The sequence below is a fragment of the Macaca nemestrina genome, chromosome 15, assembly GCF_043159975.1.
Source record: "Macaca nemestrina isolate mMacNem1 chromosome 15, mMacNem.hap1, whole genome shotgun sequence".
NCBI lineage: Eukaryota > Metazoa > Chordata > Mammalia > Primates > Cercopithecidae > Macaca > Macaca nemestrina.
Genome location: NC_092139.1, coordinates 97,230,449 through 97,250,816, shown reverse-complemented (window position 1 = coordinate 97,250,816; position 20,368 = coordinate 97,230,449). Strand labels below are relative to the sequence as shown.

General features: G+C 43.6%; 1 protein-coding gene across 5 annotated transcripts in view; it reads right to left on the bottom strand.

Moving 5' to 3' along the window:
- Nucleotides 1-20,368, bottom strand: part of LOC105487257 (NF2, moesin-ezrin-radixin like (MERLIN) tumor suppressor) — a 101,979-nt gene that overhangs the window by 58,490 nt on the left and 23,121 nt on the right. For all 5 annotated transcript variants that reach the window (XR_011614051.1, XM_071080367.1, XM_011750672.3 and 2 more), the window contains exons 2-3: nucleotides 3,365-3,490; nucleotides 1,028-1,150 (exon numbers count right to left, since the gene is read on the bottom strand). Coding sequence is in view for 4 of the 5 variants with exons in the window: in XM_071080367.1 (XP_070936468.1) it covers nucleotides 1,028-1,150; nucleotides 3,365-3,490 (249 nt within the window). In the remaining variant the exon portion in view is untranslated. The remainder of the gene's footprint in view (nucleotides 1-1,027; nucleotides 1,151-3,364; nucleotides 3,491-20,368) is intronic.

Below are 20,368 nucleotides of genomic sequence, written 5' to 3'. Positions count from 1 at the left end.
GCCAATCACTGAAACTGGCCATGAAACTGGGGGGCCACTCTGACCTGCAGTAAGAACATAAGTGAAACTGATAAGGTTTTCATCCTCAGACCAGTTCCCCTCCCTGTGCCTCTGAATGGTCAACTTGTAATTATGAATTTCCTAATTTCTTCAATTCGGTTGGACAATTACTTATGGAATGCCTACTGTGCACTTAATGAGCCTTGCCTTTAAGGGGCTTACAATCTAATGAGGAAGTAAGGAAGAAACAGGACAATTAAGGACACAGCATAGCATGAAGCATGATGTCTGAAGTACCACATATGGGGGACAAACTGAGTGTCACTAGAACTCTGAAGTTTTCTCTTTTTTTTTTTAGACAGAGTCTCACTCTGTCACCCAGGCTGGAGTGAAGTGGCTCAATTTTGGTTCACTGCAACCTATGCCTCCTGGGTTCAAGTGATTCTCCTGCCTCAGCCTCCTGAGTAGCTGGGATTACAGGCATGGGCCATCACGCCTGGCTAATTTTTGTATTTTTAGTAGAGATGGGGTTTCACTATGTTGGTCAGGCTGGTCTCGAACTCCTGACCTCGTGATCCGCCCACCTCAGCTTCCCAAAGTGCTGGGATTACAGGCATGAGCCACCATGCCCGGCTGAAGTTCTCTCTTAATGAGAGCGGATTTTAAACTTTCGGAAGAACTACTGCTTTATACGACTCTCTCTTTAGCCTTCCTTTGAAACGATTGAGTACTTTTAAGTTAGCTAGAAGAAAACAGGATCCATTTTCAAGGAGATTTTAAGTTAGGTAGCTACTTGTATCCATTCTTCACCATCACACCTTCACAATTTCATCTGACACCAATTTTCATCACTCAAGTATAGTTCTGTTCTGAAGACTTTTTTCCATTACAGAACCAAAGGAGCTGACTTTCCAGAGGTAGAATATTTTTGCAATACAAAGGTGTTTGTGGTCAACTCTGAGGCCAACTCTGCAACCATTCCTGGGCAAGTTCTCTCAGAACTGGGGGGTAGCCTGGACTGATGTACCTGCAAGAAGAATAAATGTTGTGTGATCTCCTGAACCAGCTCCTCTTCAGCATTCTCAGGATAAAATTTGGCCAGGAAGTGAAAGGTGACTGGTTCTTCCTTTGAAACATCATGATCCAGTACCTGCAGAATTGCAGAGAAAAAGACAAACACACTATATTGGCACTTCTTCCTCCTGTGCTACCCTCAAAGAAGCTTTTGCAAGGTGTGCATTAAATTCTTTTCCCACTAAATTTATCACATTTCCTGAAAGTTGTGATTCTACAGTTTGAAGCATTCACAAAGTCATAAAGAGGTAATATTCACTTCCCATGGTGTTTCTGAAACAAATTAATCAATAGCCCCAAGAAGTGAGCAGAGCTAGGATTAAGGCATAAATGTTCTCAGGGCCACAGAATAGTTAAAAACTAGAAATTTATCACTCAGTAGTCTTGGGCACTGTCCTTTATAGTAGGTGGAAGGTTTTTTAATTATCTGAAGTAGTGGAATCTTCCTTTATTCTTTTTTCTTGCTGCCTACTGCCAATATTTAGGTCCAGGTTAGAATACGGCTTAGAGGGCCGGGCCGGTAGCTCACACCTATAATCCCAGCACTCTGGGAGGCCGAAGCGGGTGGATCACTTAAGGTCAGGAGTTCAAGACCAGCCTGGCCAATACGGTGAAACCCCGCCTCTACTAAAAATACAAAAGAATTAGCCAGGTGTGGTGGTGGAAGCCTGTAATTCCAGCTACTCAGGAGGCTGAGGCAGGAGAATCTCTTGAACCCGGAAGGTGGAGGTTGCAGTGAGCCGAGATTGTGCCATTGCACTCTAGCCTGGGCAACAAGAGCAAAACTCTGTCTTAAAAAAAAAAAAGAATACAGCTTAGAGATGATGAACTAGATCATTATGAAATCATCTAAACATTAACTGAGCAACAGAAGCAAAATGTGTCCATCATGGCAACCCTTTGTTTCAAGGAACCTCCAGAGATGCCCCACAAAATACTTGAAGCACAGTCTGTAAACCGCTGCCTTTAATCTTCTAACAATTCCATTCACCCCTGTAAAGCCTGAACCATCTGCTCTCCAGAGTGAATTTCAAGACACAAACATGCCATGTGACAGGCTACAAGGCTCCATTAACATGTGTCGTAATGTATTTCCCTTGAGCAGCAAGTTCCATGGCTCCTGGTGCCCCCAATCTAATATCCATTTGGCCTACACTCAGCTATGATTAAAATTCACTTTGCTAAGAATCATGAAAAATATACAAAAAGTTTTGCTGTCTTTGACACATAACTCTCCATGCTCCTGCCCAAATTCTAGATGGCAATGCCAAGGAGATTCAAAATCTGGTCTATGATACCCTCACTGACAATGGCCCCCAGTGGCACTTAGATGCTCATGATTATTGGGAATTACCATTGAACTTACAACCAGCAGGGATTCTAACGTGATGATTTAGATTACTGTGTACATATGTGAACACAATTTGAACACTTAAGCTTTGAGTCAAACTGGTAAAAAAAAAAAAAAAAAAAAAAATAGAAAGCCTTCATTATTTATCATGTTCAGGTAGGCAACTGAGGGGGCATCATTTGGAGTAAGAATTAGACATTGACTTACTTTGAAGTTCAGGTGTCTTTTAGGAGTTACTGACAAAAGCATACAGTGCTACTCCCTACCTGCTTTTCATGGCTAGGTAGGCAGGTCAGTAAGCAAGTGTATCTCTGTGTGAATATATGAACCCATGCAGAGGGCAGTTCCCTTAGGCAATATTCATTTCTAAGCCACATTAAAATTGCCAGGAGCCCAGCTTGCTTTGCCATGCTTCAGAAGCCCCAGAGAATCCTGAGGACAAAACGGACATTCTTTCACCCTGGGGACCAGGCACTCTCTATTCCTTAGATAATATTAATGATTAATTCATGTCAGACTATGGTGTTTCTCAAAAAGACTTTTAAAAATTTCCTAAAGAACACAAGCCCCAATACTCTCCAAAAGACACAAATTGGTTATTTTTAAGTATAAGAAGATAACAGTAATTTTTATTCATAAAGTTTTTATTCATAAACTGAAAGGCATAAAGCCAGAAGCTATCAGGCTGGTAACAACGGGTAAAAAAGCCAGGGCCAGCAGCAGTCTAATCCTGGTAACTTCTGCTTGCCCAGGAGAGCCTGCGAGGAGTAGGAAACCAGTAGCATCTCCAGGTCCTGCTTTCTGCATGACTTAATTCAGGAATGTGCCCCCTTCTCCATTACACAGTTACAGCGCCCCAGTGATGAGCCAGGCGCCTGCTCAGGGAAAAACTGGAAAGCACACGTCAGCCCCACCAGTTTCATCGAGATCTAGCCCAACCTTCTTGTCCATTTTGAGCCAGGCCACTGTGTCCTTGATTGTGTACTGCAGTCCAAAGAACCAGGTTTCTCGAAGCCCCAGAGTCCGGCACACCAAATCAAAGAGGTCCTTCCCTTTCCACTTCATCTGCAATAACAAACCAATGGGGAAGGACACTGTGAGCAAAAATCATAATCCACTTGCACAAAAACCTTTTCTCTGCACTCTCCCACTCTCAGATTCCAAAACGTGGGGATGATACTAAGACAGCTGATGAGGACTGAATTCCTAAATAATTTTAAAGCTTCCTTCACAAACCCATGAGTGGGAAAATACCAATTAGAGCTTAATGGCTTAATCACTGCAAAGCATACACAATACATCCCTTGGACAGTTCCTTACGGATTTTAACATCCCCAAAGCTGCTAATTGAGGAAAGCTGGTAAATAAGCATCCTCATTTAGGAGAGTCTAGCCTCTTGAGTTAACTTGAAGAGATGGCTAGCTTCTAGGGACATTCATTGCCTTGAAATTTTGTTGATTTTTTTTTTTTTAATCATTATTTTGCCCTTGATAAAAGGCTAATATTCCTTTTTTTTTTTTTTGAGACGGAGTCCCGCTCTGTCGCCCAGGCTGGAGTGCAGTGGCCGGATCTCAGCTCACTGCAAACTCCGCCTCCCGGGTTCACGCCCGTTCTCCTGCCTCAGCCTCCCGAGTAGCTGGGACTACAGGCGCCCGCCACCTTGCCCGGCTAGTTTTTTGTATTTTTTAGTAGAGACGGGGTTTCACCGTGTTAGCCAGGATGGTCTCGATCTCCTGACCTCGTGATCCGCCCGTCTCGGCCTCCCAAAGTGCTGGGATTACAGGCTTGAGCCACCGCGCCCGGCGCTAATATTCCTTTAAATAAGACTGGTTTTACTACAAGTTTTTTTTTTTTTAATATAAAGAAATTACAATCAAAGTCGTAAATCATTGAGAAAAAGAACCATGAGCGACCAGATAGTCCAATCACAGGTCTCTCCTATCAAGGATGCCTAACTGAGGCCAAAGGGGAAGCTACTCACCCAGTCACCCAGAGCAATTTCAAACTCCTGGTATCTAAATCCAGGTGGTGAACAGATACCAATATACTGTAGTGTGTTTATCCTATAGCCTCACTTTCAAAAGAACCTGAAGCAATGGCTACTAAACTCTTCTCAGCTATTCCATCTGCTATGTGGAAAAGCAAGTTCAATGTCTTAAGGGAAGAGAATGGCCGGCAGCTTAGTAAATGTTGCCACCTAGTGGTTTTCAAGTTAAACCACCCAGGATGTTCCCACACAACCCCTTAGTTGCTGCTTGCCCCCTCCTTGCCCCAACCACCACTAAATATCAGATGGACATTCAAATACAAACTCGAGTGCGTTAGGATCATATGAGATGCATCACAGAAATGGTGGTCATGAAAGAGTAATCTTTCAACAGACATGGGAAAAAGGAGACCACTCAACTGCGGAAGCATCCATCCCTTCCTGCCCTCATTAGAAATCTCCACTCAAAGTCTTGGTACACTGAAGATGTCTAATGAAAAGGAATGAAAAAAATTCTTAGGCAGCCGGAAGGTGGTTCACGCCTGTAATCCCAGCACTTTGGGAGGCTGAGGTGGGCGGATCATGAGGTCAGGAGATCGAGACAATCCTGGCCAACATGGTGAAACCCTGTCTCTAGTAAAATACAAAAAATTAGTAGGCGTGGTAGCACACGCCTGTAGTCCCAGCTACTTGGGAGGCTGAAGCAGCGGAATCGCTCGAACCCGGGAGGCAGAGATGGCAGTGAGCCGAGACTGCGCCAACTGCACTCCAGTCTGGCGACAAAGCAAGACTCCATCTCAAAAGAAAAAAAAATTATTAGGGTATAGAGACTTGCTATAAAACCAAGAAAGGGCCGGGCGCGGTGGCTCAAGCCTGTAATCCCAGCACTTTGGGAGGCCGAGACGGGCGGATCATGAGGTCAGGAGATCGAGACCATCCTGGCTAACACAGTGAAACCCCGTCTCTACTAAAAAATACAAAAAACTAGCCGGGCGAAGTGGCGGGTGCCTGTAGTCCCAGCTACTCGGGAGGCTGAGGCAGGAGAATGGCGTGAACCCGAGAGGAGGAGCTTGCAGTGAGCTGAGATCCGGCCACTGCACTCCAGCCTGGGGGACAGAGCAAGACTCCGTCTCAAAAAAAAAAAAAAAAAACCAAGAAGGGAAAAATAAATTAGACCTCTAATACCTGATTGGTTTTTGCTAAAACCTGATTCTACAGGGAAGTTTTCAAGTAGGCTTTTTATTTTTAACACATATGAATGAACAGTGGGTTCTCTACAAGGTACTCAACAGGAAATCCCATTCCTTCTCCTGTGTTTGCAGTCAAAGTCAAGCAAAGCAGCAACCTAGATGGAAGAATATCAGGACCGCAGCAGACAAGTAGTTGAGATGCATACTGGTTTTTATCTTTTAGCAGCGCCGTTTCTCCTACCCTTCAGCTTCTGCCCTGTCTCCTCCCTGACTATAGTGGGGCCACTGCAACACTATAAAAATTGAGATCTTTAGGGATTATTTTGAGAAGAATAAAAGAAAATGATGAGTTATATTTTTAACAGATGATCTCCCTCCTTTTTAAGGCTGAGTAATGGGCACATCCATTTCCCAGTCTGACAATAGGACAAAGGGCTTTTTAATTCACCAAAAGTTTTAATTTCTATAGGCAGATTTCACTGAAGCAATGTTATTTTGGAAAACTAGAAGCTTCAGGATGCTGATTATCCTCTTGTCTCTATTTTAAGGCAGCTCTAGTATATAAATTATAAATGACTACCTTACTACAAGATAATGTAACATTAAAGAACAGGCATTAACTTGGAAAAGTTAAACACCCCAGGGTTGAGAAGATCAAGGTAACGATTCCCAATCTGCCGTAACTCATGTTCATGGCGGGGCCGGGCTTTGGCAAGATGGGGCTGTCTGCAAGGGGGGTGTGCAGTGCATAGACACAAAAGCTGCCACGGGAATGATGAGTGAATTTCCTGACTTGGGAGTTTAAATTCTCCAGCATAAAATTGTGTTAATGCAGTTTTCCTGTATTCTCTTCTACCTGGTTTTTAAAATGCAAAACTGTCTTTGTTGAATGCAAAAAGACAATGTACTTGTCCCCCTTGGCACTTGCAACACAGTGAGGAGAAGTGCATCAACTCTGACACCAATTCAGAATGCCCTACTTAGATTTTTAACTTTGACACAAAGGATCGTAGACTGTCAAGAGTTGGAAATGAGCATGAGCAATTACCTAAGGCAGACTCATCCCGTTTTTGTGCAAATAAGGAAACTGAGTCACAGGATTCTTTGCCAGCTGACAAAGCACACACTGGCCTTTTTCATGGTGATCTAACATAGGCAAACCACAGACCCTAGAGTGCCTCTTTTCCTGTTCTGTGGGGTCCCTTTGTTCTTGCTGTCCAGCACTCCCCAGACACTTTTTCCAGTAAGTAACTAGTGTTTGAAACAAAATCCATTCTCAGAAGAGTCAAATATTGCTCATTTACAGCTCAATGTGAATTAAGCCTCTGTTACCACCCACTTAGTCTTTCAACAAGGATTATAGAGCACACTCTACATGCCAACCAATGTTAGACACTGATGCTACAAAATGGTGGAAGCAGTGTTTTCCAGGAGAAATAGGCAAGACCTAGGTCAGAGAAGGCTTTAAAGAGCAAATGAGAGTTAGATGCAGGAGAGAAGGAAGTAAGTCTTTTTTAAAAGTCATGCTTTCTACAGGAAACTGCTAGTCATCTGGTAGAACTGAAACAGACAGGAGGTACATGGCGGGAATGGGGCTCCATGTGGGACCAGGTGGCTCGACTTCAGCCAAAAGCCACGAAGTCTTTGAAGGCCTTTGGGCAGAGGAGTCATAGGCTCCAATCTGCATCCTGGATGGGCTCTGACAACAGGTTGGTGTATGCGTTGAAGGAAAGGTGCCCTGGATCAAGAAGGCCAGAAAGTAGGCCAATCCCTGACATAAGGAAGGCAGTAGAAGGGAGAGAAGGCTGCCTGAGAAATGGAAAAGAGGCAGAGTCACAGAACAGGTGCCTGAACAGGACCAGAGGAGACAGAATTAAGAGGGACACCTGTGTGTCTGGCTTGAGTACCAGGTGGTTCCACTAAAGGAGAGATGGAATCAAGAGAAGCAGCAAATCTGGCAGGGATAGACAAGCAATTAAGTTTTAGACAAGATGAGTGAAGGTGCCTGAGGAAACCAAGTAAAGACAGCCAAACATATTTGATTTAAAGCCCTAATTCCACTTATAAAATAAAATGTTGTCTTTAAGCAATTAAGAAGTGTTCCTGTTTGGTTACATCTAACTTCAACATGTTGTTACCTACATCAGGTTCCACTTTTCAACAAGCCCTTCCCCAAATGCATGAGGTTTGCTCAGTCTTCCTAATTTGGGTTTCTACTTCCTTAAAAAACAAGCACCATTGCAGGCGGATCACGAGGTCAGGAGATCGAGACTATCTTGGCTAACACGGTGAAACCCCGTCTCTACTAAAAATACAAAAAACTAGCCTGGTGTGGTGGCGGGCACCTGTAGTCCCAGCTACTCGGGAGGCTGAGGCAGGAGAATGGTGTGAACCCAGAAGGCAGAGCTTGCAGTGAGCCGAGATCATGCCACTGCATTCCAGCCTGGGCGACAGACTGAGACTCCGTCTCAAAAAAAAAATAAAAAACAAGCACCATTGGTCACAGTTGCTCTGGGTGGTTCTCAGGTCACCCTGGGGAAAGAGGTCTTGGGGTGTGGACGGGGCGTCCAGGTGTCGGCCAACTTGCCAGAATATGACCAAGCTCATCTTCAGTGTCATCACTCGTTCACTACACCATGCTGATGCTGTGAAGTGACTCACTGTCCTCTGAACATCTCCTGAGACTGTAGGTGCCTCAGCACAAGGGCAGTATTAGTCCTCTTTCTGCTCCCCACAGTGCCCAGGCAACTGTGTACATACAAGACATGGCAAACAATGGCTGTCCACAGGATGGACTTGACTACTTCAAAAACTCAAAATTCAAAGACTTAAAGCCAGTTAACTCCCGCTCACCCACTTCTTCCACAAATAGTGAACACACACATTGTGTCCAAGCACTGCCCAAGGTGCAGGGGACAAATAGAGAATAAGAAACAAGTCTCTACTCTCAACGGACTAGGATATGAACTGGCTGGGAACAGATAATCACCCCCTTCACTGCACACATAAAACCCCAGGAGTGGGCTTTCAGCACTACAACACTTGTGAGTGCCACCACAGGGACACTCAGGGGCTGTGGGAACCTCCTATCCTAGACGGGTAGGGAAATGACATCTAAACTGGTTCCTGGTAGAAAAGAGGAACCAAGTGAAGACTAGGCTTGGGGAAGGAGGAGCAAGCAGGTAAGTATGTTCCAGGCAGAGGGAATAGCATATGCACAGGTCTAGAGGCAAAAAAAGAGGTCAGTCGTCCTTACAGGAAATGAGAGTAGGATAGTTCAGTCTGGCTGGAGGATAATGCTGTGTTTCCAAAAGGACCAAAACTACCATCTAAAATCAAGAACAAAAAATAATAATAAAATAAAATAAAAATACATAACATCAATTCTTTGTCAGCTAAATCTACCTCTCTCATCTGAACCAAAAAACAGAGAATGTCTGGTGACCATTTTCTCCATTCTCCCAAGTATGGAACACACTAGTACCATTCTAGAAATAAGAAAGAAGTTAAATTGTTACCTAAGATGGATGCCTCAGGACATGAGGGCTTAATCATTCCAGGAACTAGTCTAAAAGGAATATAGATAAGTGATGGTTATCTACCACTGGTATGAATCTCTGCACTGTCACTGTGTGACCTTGGGCAAGTGACTGAACTTCCTTGTGCTTTGCAATGGGGATAATAAACAGAACCCATCTTAGCAGATTGATCAAAGGATTAAGTGCACTGATACATTTAAAAACCCTAAGACAGTGCTTGGCCCATAGCAAATAAATACTCAGTAAGGGGTAGTTATTGTTCATTGTAACTCTGCCTCCTCTCCTTAGATTCTCAAGTGGCACTGTTTAAAGCCTCCCAGCCCAGCTTCACACCTAGGATGATGGATGACAGATCATAAAGGGCACCATCAATTCTCACTGAGCTAACCATACTATCACTCATTTGACAAACCTTTATTGAGCATCCACTACGTCCCGGTCATTGTGCTCAAAACAGGAGATAAATGATGAATTGAGGACAAGACACTGTCCCTGTTCATGTCTGACAGGAAGACAGGTAAATGGATCACAAAAAATGCAACCTGGTAAGTGCTAACAGAACAGGGTGCTGTGGCAACACAACTCAGGCATGGGTCTCCGGGAGTAAGGTCTTTCCTGAGGAGATGCTGTCTGAGCTGTGTCTTGAAAGCCAGGGGGTAGCTGAGCTGTGGTGAAGGGGCTGCCAATAGGGAGGTCACGCCAGCCGGAGGGAACAGCAGGTCTGCCACTTGGGTCCAAGCTGTTGCAAAGTGAAGGAATGTTCTTTGCACTTTTCTAGTATCAGACAAACAGCATAATTATCCTATCTGCAGTACTGAATGTTCAATGCAGTACTGAATATGCAGCTTCGGCCCAGTGCGTGTGACAGCTCTGACTCTCCACGCTGATTAGGAACCAGGTTGTTCAGTCACCGATTCGAAGCAGTGATGCATCCTGTAACAATACCTGCGGGGCTCCAAGAACCTAGGACTAGCCGGATGAGTTTCATGTTTATTTTCTGGTTAAAAAATGTCCTTTTTGGATACCTGATGGCACGTAAGGCTTTCAGGTCCTGCACTCATGCCACTTGAGGGCCTTTTTGTTAGGGTTTATCATTTTTCCTCAACAGGTTGCCAAAAGAACAGCTCCTGGTTCTGATTAAATGTTTATTTAACCCCATCGCTTTCCACCCAGCCAAAGTGTTCAAACTACTCTGGATCCACCACAGTTCCCTGCCTCATCTCAGCCTAGAAGAAGAGGGAGGCTAAAAGGCAGATGCTCATTTTGCAGAAGGAAAGAGAGAAGTGGAAAGGTGACTTGCGGTAAGAAGAAAGGCAGAAAGCACAAATGTGGACTCCAATGCCTGGAAGCTCCCTTCCACAGACCTCCTCCTCAAGGTGCCCTTCAGGCAGAGGCTAACGGGAGGAGTCTGGAAGTCCGATGCTTCTCACCTTTGTGGCTGTGCTCACCCATTACTTTAACAGGCTGCAGTGCTATTTCATAGATATATACTTGTGCCTGTATCATAGATAGATGTGTATGAACTTTATAAACAGGACTAAGTGCTGTCAGCTTGCTATTTTTTTGTAGGAGCTGAATTTATGAGCTTTACCCAGAGTGAAGTGCTCGTAATTTATCAACCTAGAATGTTTTAAGTAAATAGCACTAAGCACTTATGTTCCACAGCAGGAACACAACTGGAATGCAGTACTCTTCTGTTATAGGAAGCAACCAGCACCAATAACCTGCAGGACTGATTGAGGTCTATTTACCAGGGAAGCATTAGGAATAACATCTACTGAACAGCCATCTTGCAACTGGCCAGGTTGAGACTCAACCCTAAAACTGCCATTTGTTTTTTGCTTTGACAGCTGCATTTCTCCCTCTGCTTTCTTTGAGACATACAGCCATCAACAAACGAATCCTGGTACCTGCTGATACAACAGTGCGGGGTGAGTAAGAAACCAGACCCATGGGACAGGAAAAGGCCACAGTTTGAAAAGGACAACTTTCTTGAAGAAAGTGAACTGAATTTGGCTACTATATATGAAATGCCTAAGTATTAGAACCTATGGAGAAATGTCGACTTTAAAGAGAAGACTAAAATATGGAAAAAGCTAAAAGAGAAGCAATATTCCATTTCATAGAGGTCTGGTGGGCTAAATTATCAGCCACACAAAGAATGCTGTTTGACTGGCTGTCTCCTCTGCAGAAAATGAAAGAGAACCGACGAACTCAGCATTCACTTAACAGTTTCTTCTAATTAGCCCACAAGCTGCCCTAGCATTTACCATAAAAATTGTCAAAAGGTTAGCTCCCATACAGATAGAGCAACAAAAGGAACGGCACCTCCCCAGGCTCAGGACATGTGCCACATGTCTGCCATTATTTCAGAAACAGAAAACAAAGGATGATGTGATTTCCCCTCTCAATGTTTATCCATAACTGACTTCTGCAGTCATAGGTGGCCTAAGAGAACAGGTTTATAGGAGACTTGAGAATTTAAGATGCTAATGTACCAGATCCAAACCTGAATACAACTTTTGTCCGTTTTGAAAAATAGATGCCAGGCCGGGCACGGTGGCTCACACCTGTAATCCCAGCACTTTGGAAGGCCAAAGTGGGCGGATCACAAGGTCAGGAGATGGAGACCACGTTGAAACCCCATCTCTACTAAAAATACAAAAAATGAGCCAGGCGTTGTGGCGGGTGCCTGTAGTCCCAGCTAGTCGGGAGGCTGAGGCAGGAGAATGGCGTGAACCCGGGAGGCGGACCTTGCAGTGAGCTGAGATTGCACCACTGCACTCCAGCCTGGGGGACACAGCAAGACTCTATCTCAAAAAAAAAAAAAAAAAAAAAAATAGATGCCAAATACCTCAATTTACAAGAAAAACACAATGGAAAGTTATAAAAGTAATTTTGCTGTGCAGTAAGTGAATAATAAATTCCATTAAAATCTATTCTGATTAAGCGAAGAAGATACAAAACTGCAGTAACGTACATCTAACACTGATACTCTCAATTCAGGGTATGGTATCACCACACAACAAAAGCTGTTCTTGTGTCTCATGATTAAACCGCAAAACCACCATGCCATTTCCTTTCATAATTAAAGGATATACCACACCTCAACCATTATTCTCAACATGAGGGAAAAAGAGATCCTCCAAATAGAAATAGATCATAGGTCAACACCTGTGAAAAGAAGTGCAGAGGCCGGGCGCGGTGGCTCAAGCCTGTAATCCCAGCACTTTGGGAGGCCGAGGCGGGTGGATCACGAGGTCAGGAGTTCGAGACTATCCTGGCTAACATGGTGAAACCCCGTCTCTACTAAAAATACAAAAAACTAGCCGGGCGTGGTGGCGGGCGCCTGTAGTCTCAGCTACTTGGGAGGCTGAGGCGGGAGAATGGCGTGAACCCGGGAGGCGGAGCTTGTAGTGAGCCGAGATCACGCCACTGCACTTCAGCCTGGGAGACACAGCGAGACTCCATCTCAAAAAAAAAAAAAAAAAAAAAAGAAGTGCAGGGAAAAAAATAGATCATAGCAAAAAGAGAGAGAGAGGAAGAGAGGGAGACTTTTGTCCTCTGCTCTACCAATCTTGAACCCTACATCCTTCATTTAAATCTGGGCAAGATCTCACATACGTGGAGGCTGGGCGCAGTGGCTCACACCTGTAATCCCAGCACTTTGGGAGGCCAAGGAAGGTGGATCACCTGAGGTCAGGAGTTCGAGACCAGCCTGGCCAACATGGTGAAACCCCATCTCTACTAAAAATATAAAAATTAGCTGGGCATGGTGGCGCACACTTGTAGTCCCAGCTACTTGGGAAGCTGAGGCAGGAGAAGTTGCTTGAACCTGGGAGGCAAAGGTTGCAGTGAGCCAAGATCACGCCACTGCACTCCAGCTGGGGTGACAGACAAGACTATCTCAAAAAAAAAAAAAAAAGATATCACAAACTTGAAACCTCCTCTTTGCAAAAATCCCAACTCTAATCTCTTGCCCTGTCAGTTTCTGCCATAATCAACTACAGCAAGTAATTTTCTTCTCCCAGTTCTCCAATCATCTGTTATTATGCCAAATCTATTTAAATTATTACCTTCAACTCTTCATCAATTGCTTCCTCCCTCCTTCAATCAATTACTCTACCTTATTACAACCCAGCCTATGTCCTCCCACGTCAGCAAACTTATGTGCTTCCACTTATTTGTAACCAGACCTTTCTAAGATCCATCCCTTTGTCTCCCTGCCGTCCACACCCCCCAATACCACATACATGAATCACTACGGGCTTTACATGTATTGAAAAATGAGGTACTTGTCTTTCCCCAAGTTTTCTGTCTTTCCTCCAATTCTGCAGATCACAAACTCCTTGAAGGGAAGGGTATACACATACACACACACACACACACACACACACACACAGATTAAGTCTCCCAGAACCCTGGCAAGTGCTGCATAATCTGTGGATACTCCATAAATGCTTGATGCTTGTGGTTGGCTGATGATGTTGATGATAATCATGATAACTAGATGAGCCTTCTGAGCAGAACAGTCTTCTAAGTATTGACTGCAATGAAGCAAGAATTTATGACATTCGTTATTAAAAATGTAACTGCATAATTAGGCCTTAAGGTATATATTTTACCCCTTTGATGACACATACTGATTTCCTCTCTCTAAAAATACTTCGGCAAGGAAATCTAAATCTCAAAGAACCAAAGAAGAAAATTTTCCACAGAACAAAGGAGACTAGTAAGATACAAATCACAGCACCTTGGGAAGCCACAAAATGGAGCTTTTAAACTCTGATAAGTCTTTCAAAACCAAATGAATTACAGTTTTTTAGGGGGAAAAAAGGCCTTATGCTTGCAGTTTCTGGCATCTTTCCCGCTGAAGTGCAGAGCAGTTATGGGAGCGGCAGAAACCCAACAGGGAGGTCTATATCCTAGATTCTCTGCCTCAACCACACACAAGTCTATGACTTGGGTGTACCATGCAGCTCAACCAGGTCTCAGTTTCTTCATTTGTAAATCTCTTATGAGCCATGCAATCACCATATTTTACTATGCTGTAAACAAAGAAGATTCGCTTCCAAGTTGACTGACAGATGACAAAGCAAAAAGAAACAATACAACCATGGTGCTATAAAAGCAATACAGTCCCCACAAAAGCAAACACAACAATCTCCATCTTTGGAATTTAGCTCACAACATGAGAGCAATCATAGCTCTGTCAAATAGCTATAAAACACCCAAACCGGCTTTGCTGGGTAAGTCACTTAACCTCTTTGGGTCTTGGCTTCCATAATCATCAAGTGATCTTTCAGGATTAATACCACTCTCTGAGTCTATGAGCTTGGCATGACTTTGTATAAACCATGCAGCACTTTTTCATTGCTACAATAATTTTCTTTTAATCCTTTAACATCTCATTCTGTATCTTAAAATCATTTTCAGGGATGTAAATGACTTCACCTTTAGTTTATGTGTGGTTTCACATTCTTTTCCCTCATTCAGCGTCTGCTATTATATTCCTTACTCCTAATAATCATGAGTTGACTGTATAATAATGAACTCTCTGATGTAGTAAAATTGGGAATGATAATGCTGCTGAAAAATAGAAGTTTTTATCACCTAGCATGTTATTGATATTCAGTAATTGGCAATAATTACAAATGTGTGATATACTGAGAATAATTTTGCAGAGCACTACAAATAGGAAACAATAGTAAATTCAGCACAAATAAGGCAAAAGGTTAAATTTCAAATGCCTAAACATCAGGTAACAACTACCAGACTATGAAACACAACTCCTGACTAAGTATCAACCAACTGATCACTCCTGCCCTGGACAATGTAAAAATTGTGGTTAGTATGTAACAACGCATTCCTTCAAAAAACTCCCAGCACAACAGAGCTACAGCATGATCTATTCACGTGAACCAGCTTCTATAGAACCCAGACATTTGCCTGGAAATAAATTTTGAATATTCTGTTTCTAGCTTGACCTTTTGATTAAGTTTCATGGTCACCAATGATAATAAAACTGACTTTAATAACATTAGAAGATATAGGCATGAGTGGGTAGGACTGGTAAAAATATCTGCAGATGGGGCCAGGCATGGTGGCTCACACCTGTAATCCCAGCACTTTGGGAGGCCGAGGCAGGCGGATCACGAAGTCAAGAGATTGAGACCATCCTGGCCAACATGGTGAAACTCCGTCTCTACTAAAAATACAAAAATTAGCTGGGCGTGGTGGCATGCGCCTGTAGTCCCAGCTACTCGGGAGGTGGAGGCAGGAGAATCACTTGAACCCAGGAGGCAGAGGTTGCCATGAGCTGAGAGGGAGCCACTGTACTCCAGCCTGGTGACAGAGTAAGACCCTGTCTCAAAAAAAAAAAAAAAAGTCTGCAGATGGATAAGAACTACTGTGGGCTGAACACTAACATATTTATGAGACTGATTTAATCTCAAAATCAATATGATTAAGATAGTAGGGAGATGCACTGTTGGTGAATTTAAAACCACAGATCAGTCGAGATACATTTAGTAATTACTCCAGGCTTCAGTTTTAAGTTTATCTGAATGTCCAACTATTGAAACTATAGAAACAAGGCTAAAACAGGCAAGGTGGAGGGAAAAGCTATAAGCAACATAACTCACTAAGAGAAAGTTTATATGAATTTTTCAAAGCTAGGTTCAAATTTGGCAAAGAAGCAAAAGAGAGAACAGTAGCGAAAGAGTTGGAAGAGAAAAGGCTGTGTCTTTAGAAATGATGCAGTCTGGCACCACCTAGTGGTGCCACGAGATTCCCGCACTAGGACAAGCGCCTTGAGTCAACACGAGTGACTAAAGATTTCATCAAAATTTCTTTCCCTTAAGTCAGCACTACTTTGGTAATAAATTTTGATGCGCTAAAAATGTCCTAAAACATGTGGATTTAGAATCTAAATTAGACAAAGCACAGACAGGAGGACAGAACACATCATCCTGTAACAAGAATTGAGAAGCCTCATCACCAGCTGGCTAGAAAGATTAGCAGCTCGGAGAAAACTCAATTCTGGGTTTTTAAAACCCAGCACTTTAGTTTATGAAATTAAAAATAAACAAGCACCAAAAATGTTCTTTGGACAGGAATGCAAAACTAGCATGAATAATTGGAGAAGTCATCAAAAACAAAGAAAAAAGAAAAATTTCAAAATGACACACTAGGGACAAAAGAATGCAGAACAATTAACTATGGCAGAAATCCGAAAAAAATCCTGCTATCACCGTGGACATCAAGCTAAATAGAGATGTATTACATAGCACATTACAAAAAAGAAGACGCAGCCAGGTGCAATGGCTCGCGCCTGTAATCCCAACACTTTGGGAGGCCAAGGCGGGCGGATCAAGAGGTCAAGAGATCATGACCATCCTGGCCAACATGGTGAAACCCCGTCTCTACTAAAAATACAAAAATTAGCTGGGCGTGGTGGCGCACGCCTGTAGTCCCAGCTACTCGGAAGGCTGAGGCAGGAGAATCGCTCAAATCCGAGAAGCGGAGGTTGCAGTGAGCCGAGATCTCGCCACTGCACTCCACTCGCTCTGGCAACAGAGCGAGATTCTGTCTCAAAAAAATAAAGAAAGAAAGAAAAGAAGATCCTTCAACAAGAATATGGCATAAGGTGAGTTCACTTTATATGGACTAATAGAGGGTCTACAATTATAAAGGCATGGATAATCTGAATAAGGTTCAAAGAAAATGAAGTCAATGATTAAAGGAGAAAATTCACAGTGTTTCTGGCATGAGACACTTCCTGTTCCCACACTCCCAGCCCATGACAACATAAATAGGTAATATTTCTCAAATGCTTACTACGGGTCAGGCCCTGGACCAAGTGCCTGTAAAGGTCCACCTCATTCATGTCTCAAAACAACCCTGGCCGCACGGTTGCTCACACCTGTAATCCCAGCACTTAGGGAGGCCAAGGCAGGAGGATCACTTGAGGTTAGGAATTCAAGGCCAGCCTAAGATGGCGAAACTCCATCTCTACTAAAAATACAAAAATCAGCTAGGTGTGGTGGTGCGCTCCTATAACCCCAGCTATTCAGGAGACTGAGGCATGAGAATCGCTTGAACCCAGGAGGCAAAGGTTGCAGTGAGCCGAGATGGTGCCACTGTACTCCAGCCTGGGCGACAGAGGGAGAATCCGTCTCAAAACAAACAAACAAAACAAAAAACCCTATAAAAAAGATACTATTATTCTCATTTTATAGATGCAGCAACTGAGGTTTAAAGAGTTAAGTTCAAGGTCACTTGGGAAGCAGGTAGCAGCAGCAGGGCTTTTCCCAGGCCAATTTACCCCTTCCATCAGGGCTGTAGCTCTTATGCTTTAAGCAATATTCTTCCTGTCCTCTAGCAGATTTTCTCATGCCTATACACTCAAGTCTTGAGACGACTTCCTACCAAAGAAGAAAACATGAAAGGGAGAGGAGCACCGTGAGCCTCTTCTGCCCAGATCACCTAAAAATAAGATGCTAAAGCTGAAGGCCTTTGAAAGTGAGTTCTTCCCCTCATCTTTCAGAAGAACTGAGGCCTGGGGGAAATAAGTGATGTCACACGGTCACATGGTGGAGCTCTGTCTAGAAGCCTGGTGTTCAGACATCAGTTTAGGGATCTTGATCGTTTTACACAAGTAACACCCTGATTGCATGCAGGAACTAGACAAGAGAAAGTGCACTGACTTCCTGAGCTCAACTCTGGCCAGGCTTGACCCAAATTCCCTTCTGCCTGGCTGACCTCGGAGACTGAGGACAGGCTTTAGACCTCAGAACCTCCTGAATCTTGAGCCTAGAAGGTCTTCTGCTCATTCTTGGTCACAGAACAGCCTGATCCCTGGATTCACTCAACGCTTACATCTGCCTAGTTTTGTCCCAGCCCCTAGTGAGTCCCACTGCTGTTCAGGTTTCAATGTGATACCTTGCCCAAAGCATTTGCCTTCTAATTGTTTCCAATTTCCAACCTCTCTCTCCCCACCCCAAACCCCAAACATTCCAAATCATTTTGCATGCCAACCATTTTAAATCACACTCCTAGTAAACACTTCAAAGCTCTTCATCGCATCTGATGAATACAAGCCTCTTTAACCTGGGCTTCATGAGCCTCCAATATCTAGCTTGAACCTACCAATTCACACACATCTCTAGCTGGGCACGGTGCCTCTTGCCTGTAGTCCCAGCTACTTGGGAGGCTTAGGCAGGAGGATCACTTGAGCCCAGCAGGTCAAGTCTATAGTGAGCTGTGATAGCACCACTGCACTCCAGTCTGGGTGAGACTCCATTTCAAAAAAAAAAAAAAGAAAAAAAAAAGGCCAGGCACGGTGGTTCACGCCTGTAATCCCAGCACTTTGGGAGGCCGAGGCGGGCGGATCACAAGGTCAGGATATCGAGACCATCCTGGCCAACATGGTGAAACTTCGTCTCTACTAAAAATACAAAAATTAGCCGAGTGTGGTGGCACACGCCCATAATCCCAGCTACGGGAGGCTGAGGCAAGAGAATTGCTTGAACCTGGGAGGTGGACGTTGCAGTGAGCAGAGATCACGCCACTGCACTCCAGCCTGGGTGACAGAGCGAGACTCCATCTCAAAAAAAAAGAAAAAAGAAAAAAAATACAGGCTCTTCCAAAACTGAACTGTCAGTGAGAGGGAAGCAGATTTTAAAAGTTAAAGAAATAGTGTCGTCTGAACAGATAACTAACTTTTCCAAATCTGTACATGAAAGAGTCTCAGAATAAAGATGTTACCAATTGCTATCTAGGTGGGCATACCAAATGTTATGAGAAGACACCAGGCTGAATACAGGCAGGAGCATTCTGACTATGTTAAAGATGCAACTGGACAATGCTTAACTCTTATAAAATAAGCCTCATTTTAAGCCAAAGGTAAGGAATTCTCATTATATCATGGGCAATTGAAAATGACTCACTTACAGAAAATGTCCACTTGATTCAAAATGACAAACTAGACACTGAGGCAATGTAGTAGGGATCATTAGTCATGTCATTCACCCGGCAAAAATGTAAGCCACTGGCAAGCTTACAAAATGCTTTTGAGATAGTATCATACACCAAATGCAATAAAATAATGCCATAGACAAATAGTTGTTAAGTTGAGGAAGTCCTTCAAAGGATCTCTTCTTTTTCCTGTTTACCAAAATACCTAAGTTCTCTCCAGGTTTCTAACCTTTTCTCTCCTACTCCTCTTTTACACTTCCTATTTGGGTAGCATAGGATAGTGGAAAGAGGGCTGGCCTGAAAGACAGATGATCTAGCTTCAAATCTCAGTCCCATCACTTAGAAGCTTTGTGGTGACCTTGGGCACAAAGAGGAGGAAACTCTTGAGCATAGCCTAGAAGGAGAATGAATGTAGTTCTGCCAGACAACAAGTGAGAATGGCATTCCAGGCAAAGAGAACAGCCTATGCAAAGGTGTGGCAGAGTGAAGGAGGGACCAGGACAACAGGCCCAGAGCAAGAGGGTACGTGAGGAAGTGGAGGAGAGGCTGAGAAGGTGAGCAAGCTGACGACAGGCACTGAACTTATTTCCTTTTTATTTTTTTAAATTTATTTAATTTATTTATTTATTTATTTTTTGAGACAAGGTCTCATTCTGTCACCCAGGCTGGAGTGCAGTGGTGCAATCAGGAAGCTCATGGCAGCCTCGCCCTCCCAGGTTCATGTGATCCTCCCACCTCAGCCTCCCGAGACGCTAGGACCACAGGGGCACACCACCACAACCGGCTAATTTTTGTACTTTTTGTAGAGACAGGGTTTCGCCGTGTTGCCCAGGCTATTATTTCTTTTAGGTAACAACCATTATATATAGTACTTACCTTGTGTTAGGTACTATTCTAAGTACTTTACCAGAAATTACTCAAATTTAATTCTTGTAACACCATGAGGGAAGAATTAATTACAATCACCATTTTACAGATAGGGAACAGAGGCATGTGAGGGGGTTACAGAGCTTTAAGGTTGCAAAGCTGGTTAGAGGCAGAGCCAGGAATCAAACTCTGAAGTCTATGCTTGTAATCTCTAGGCTATGCTGCCTCAGCAGCCCCAACAAGGAAACTGAAGCTTGAGCTAAGACTTGCTCAACTTACATGAGAGCCTCAATGTGAGGTTCAAAAAAGCAACTGCAGGCTTTACTGGTCAATATTAAGTGAAAGGGTGTGCCCATCTATTCTCCCTAGTCTCTCACTACCT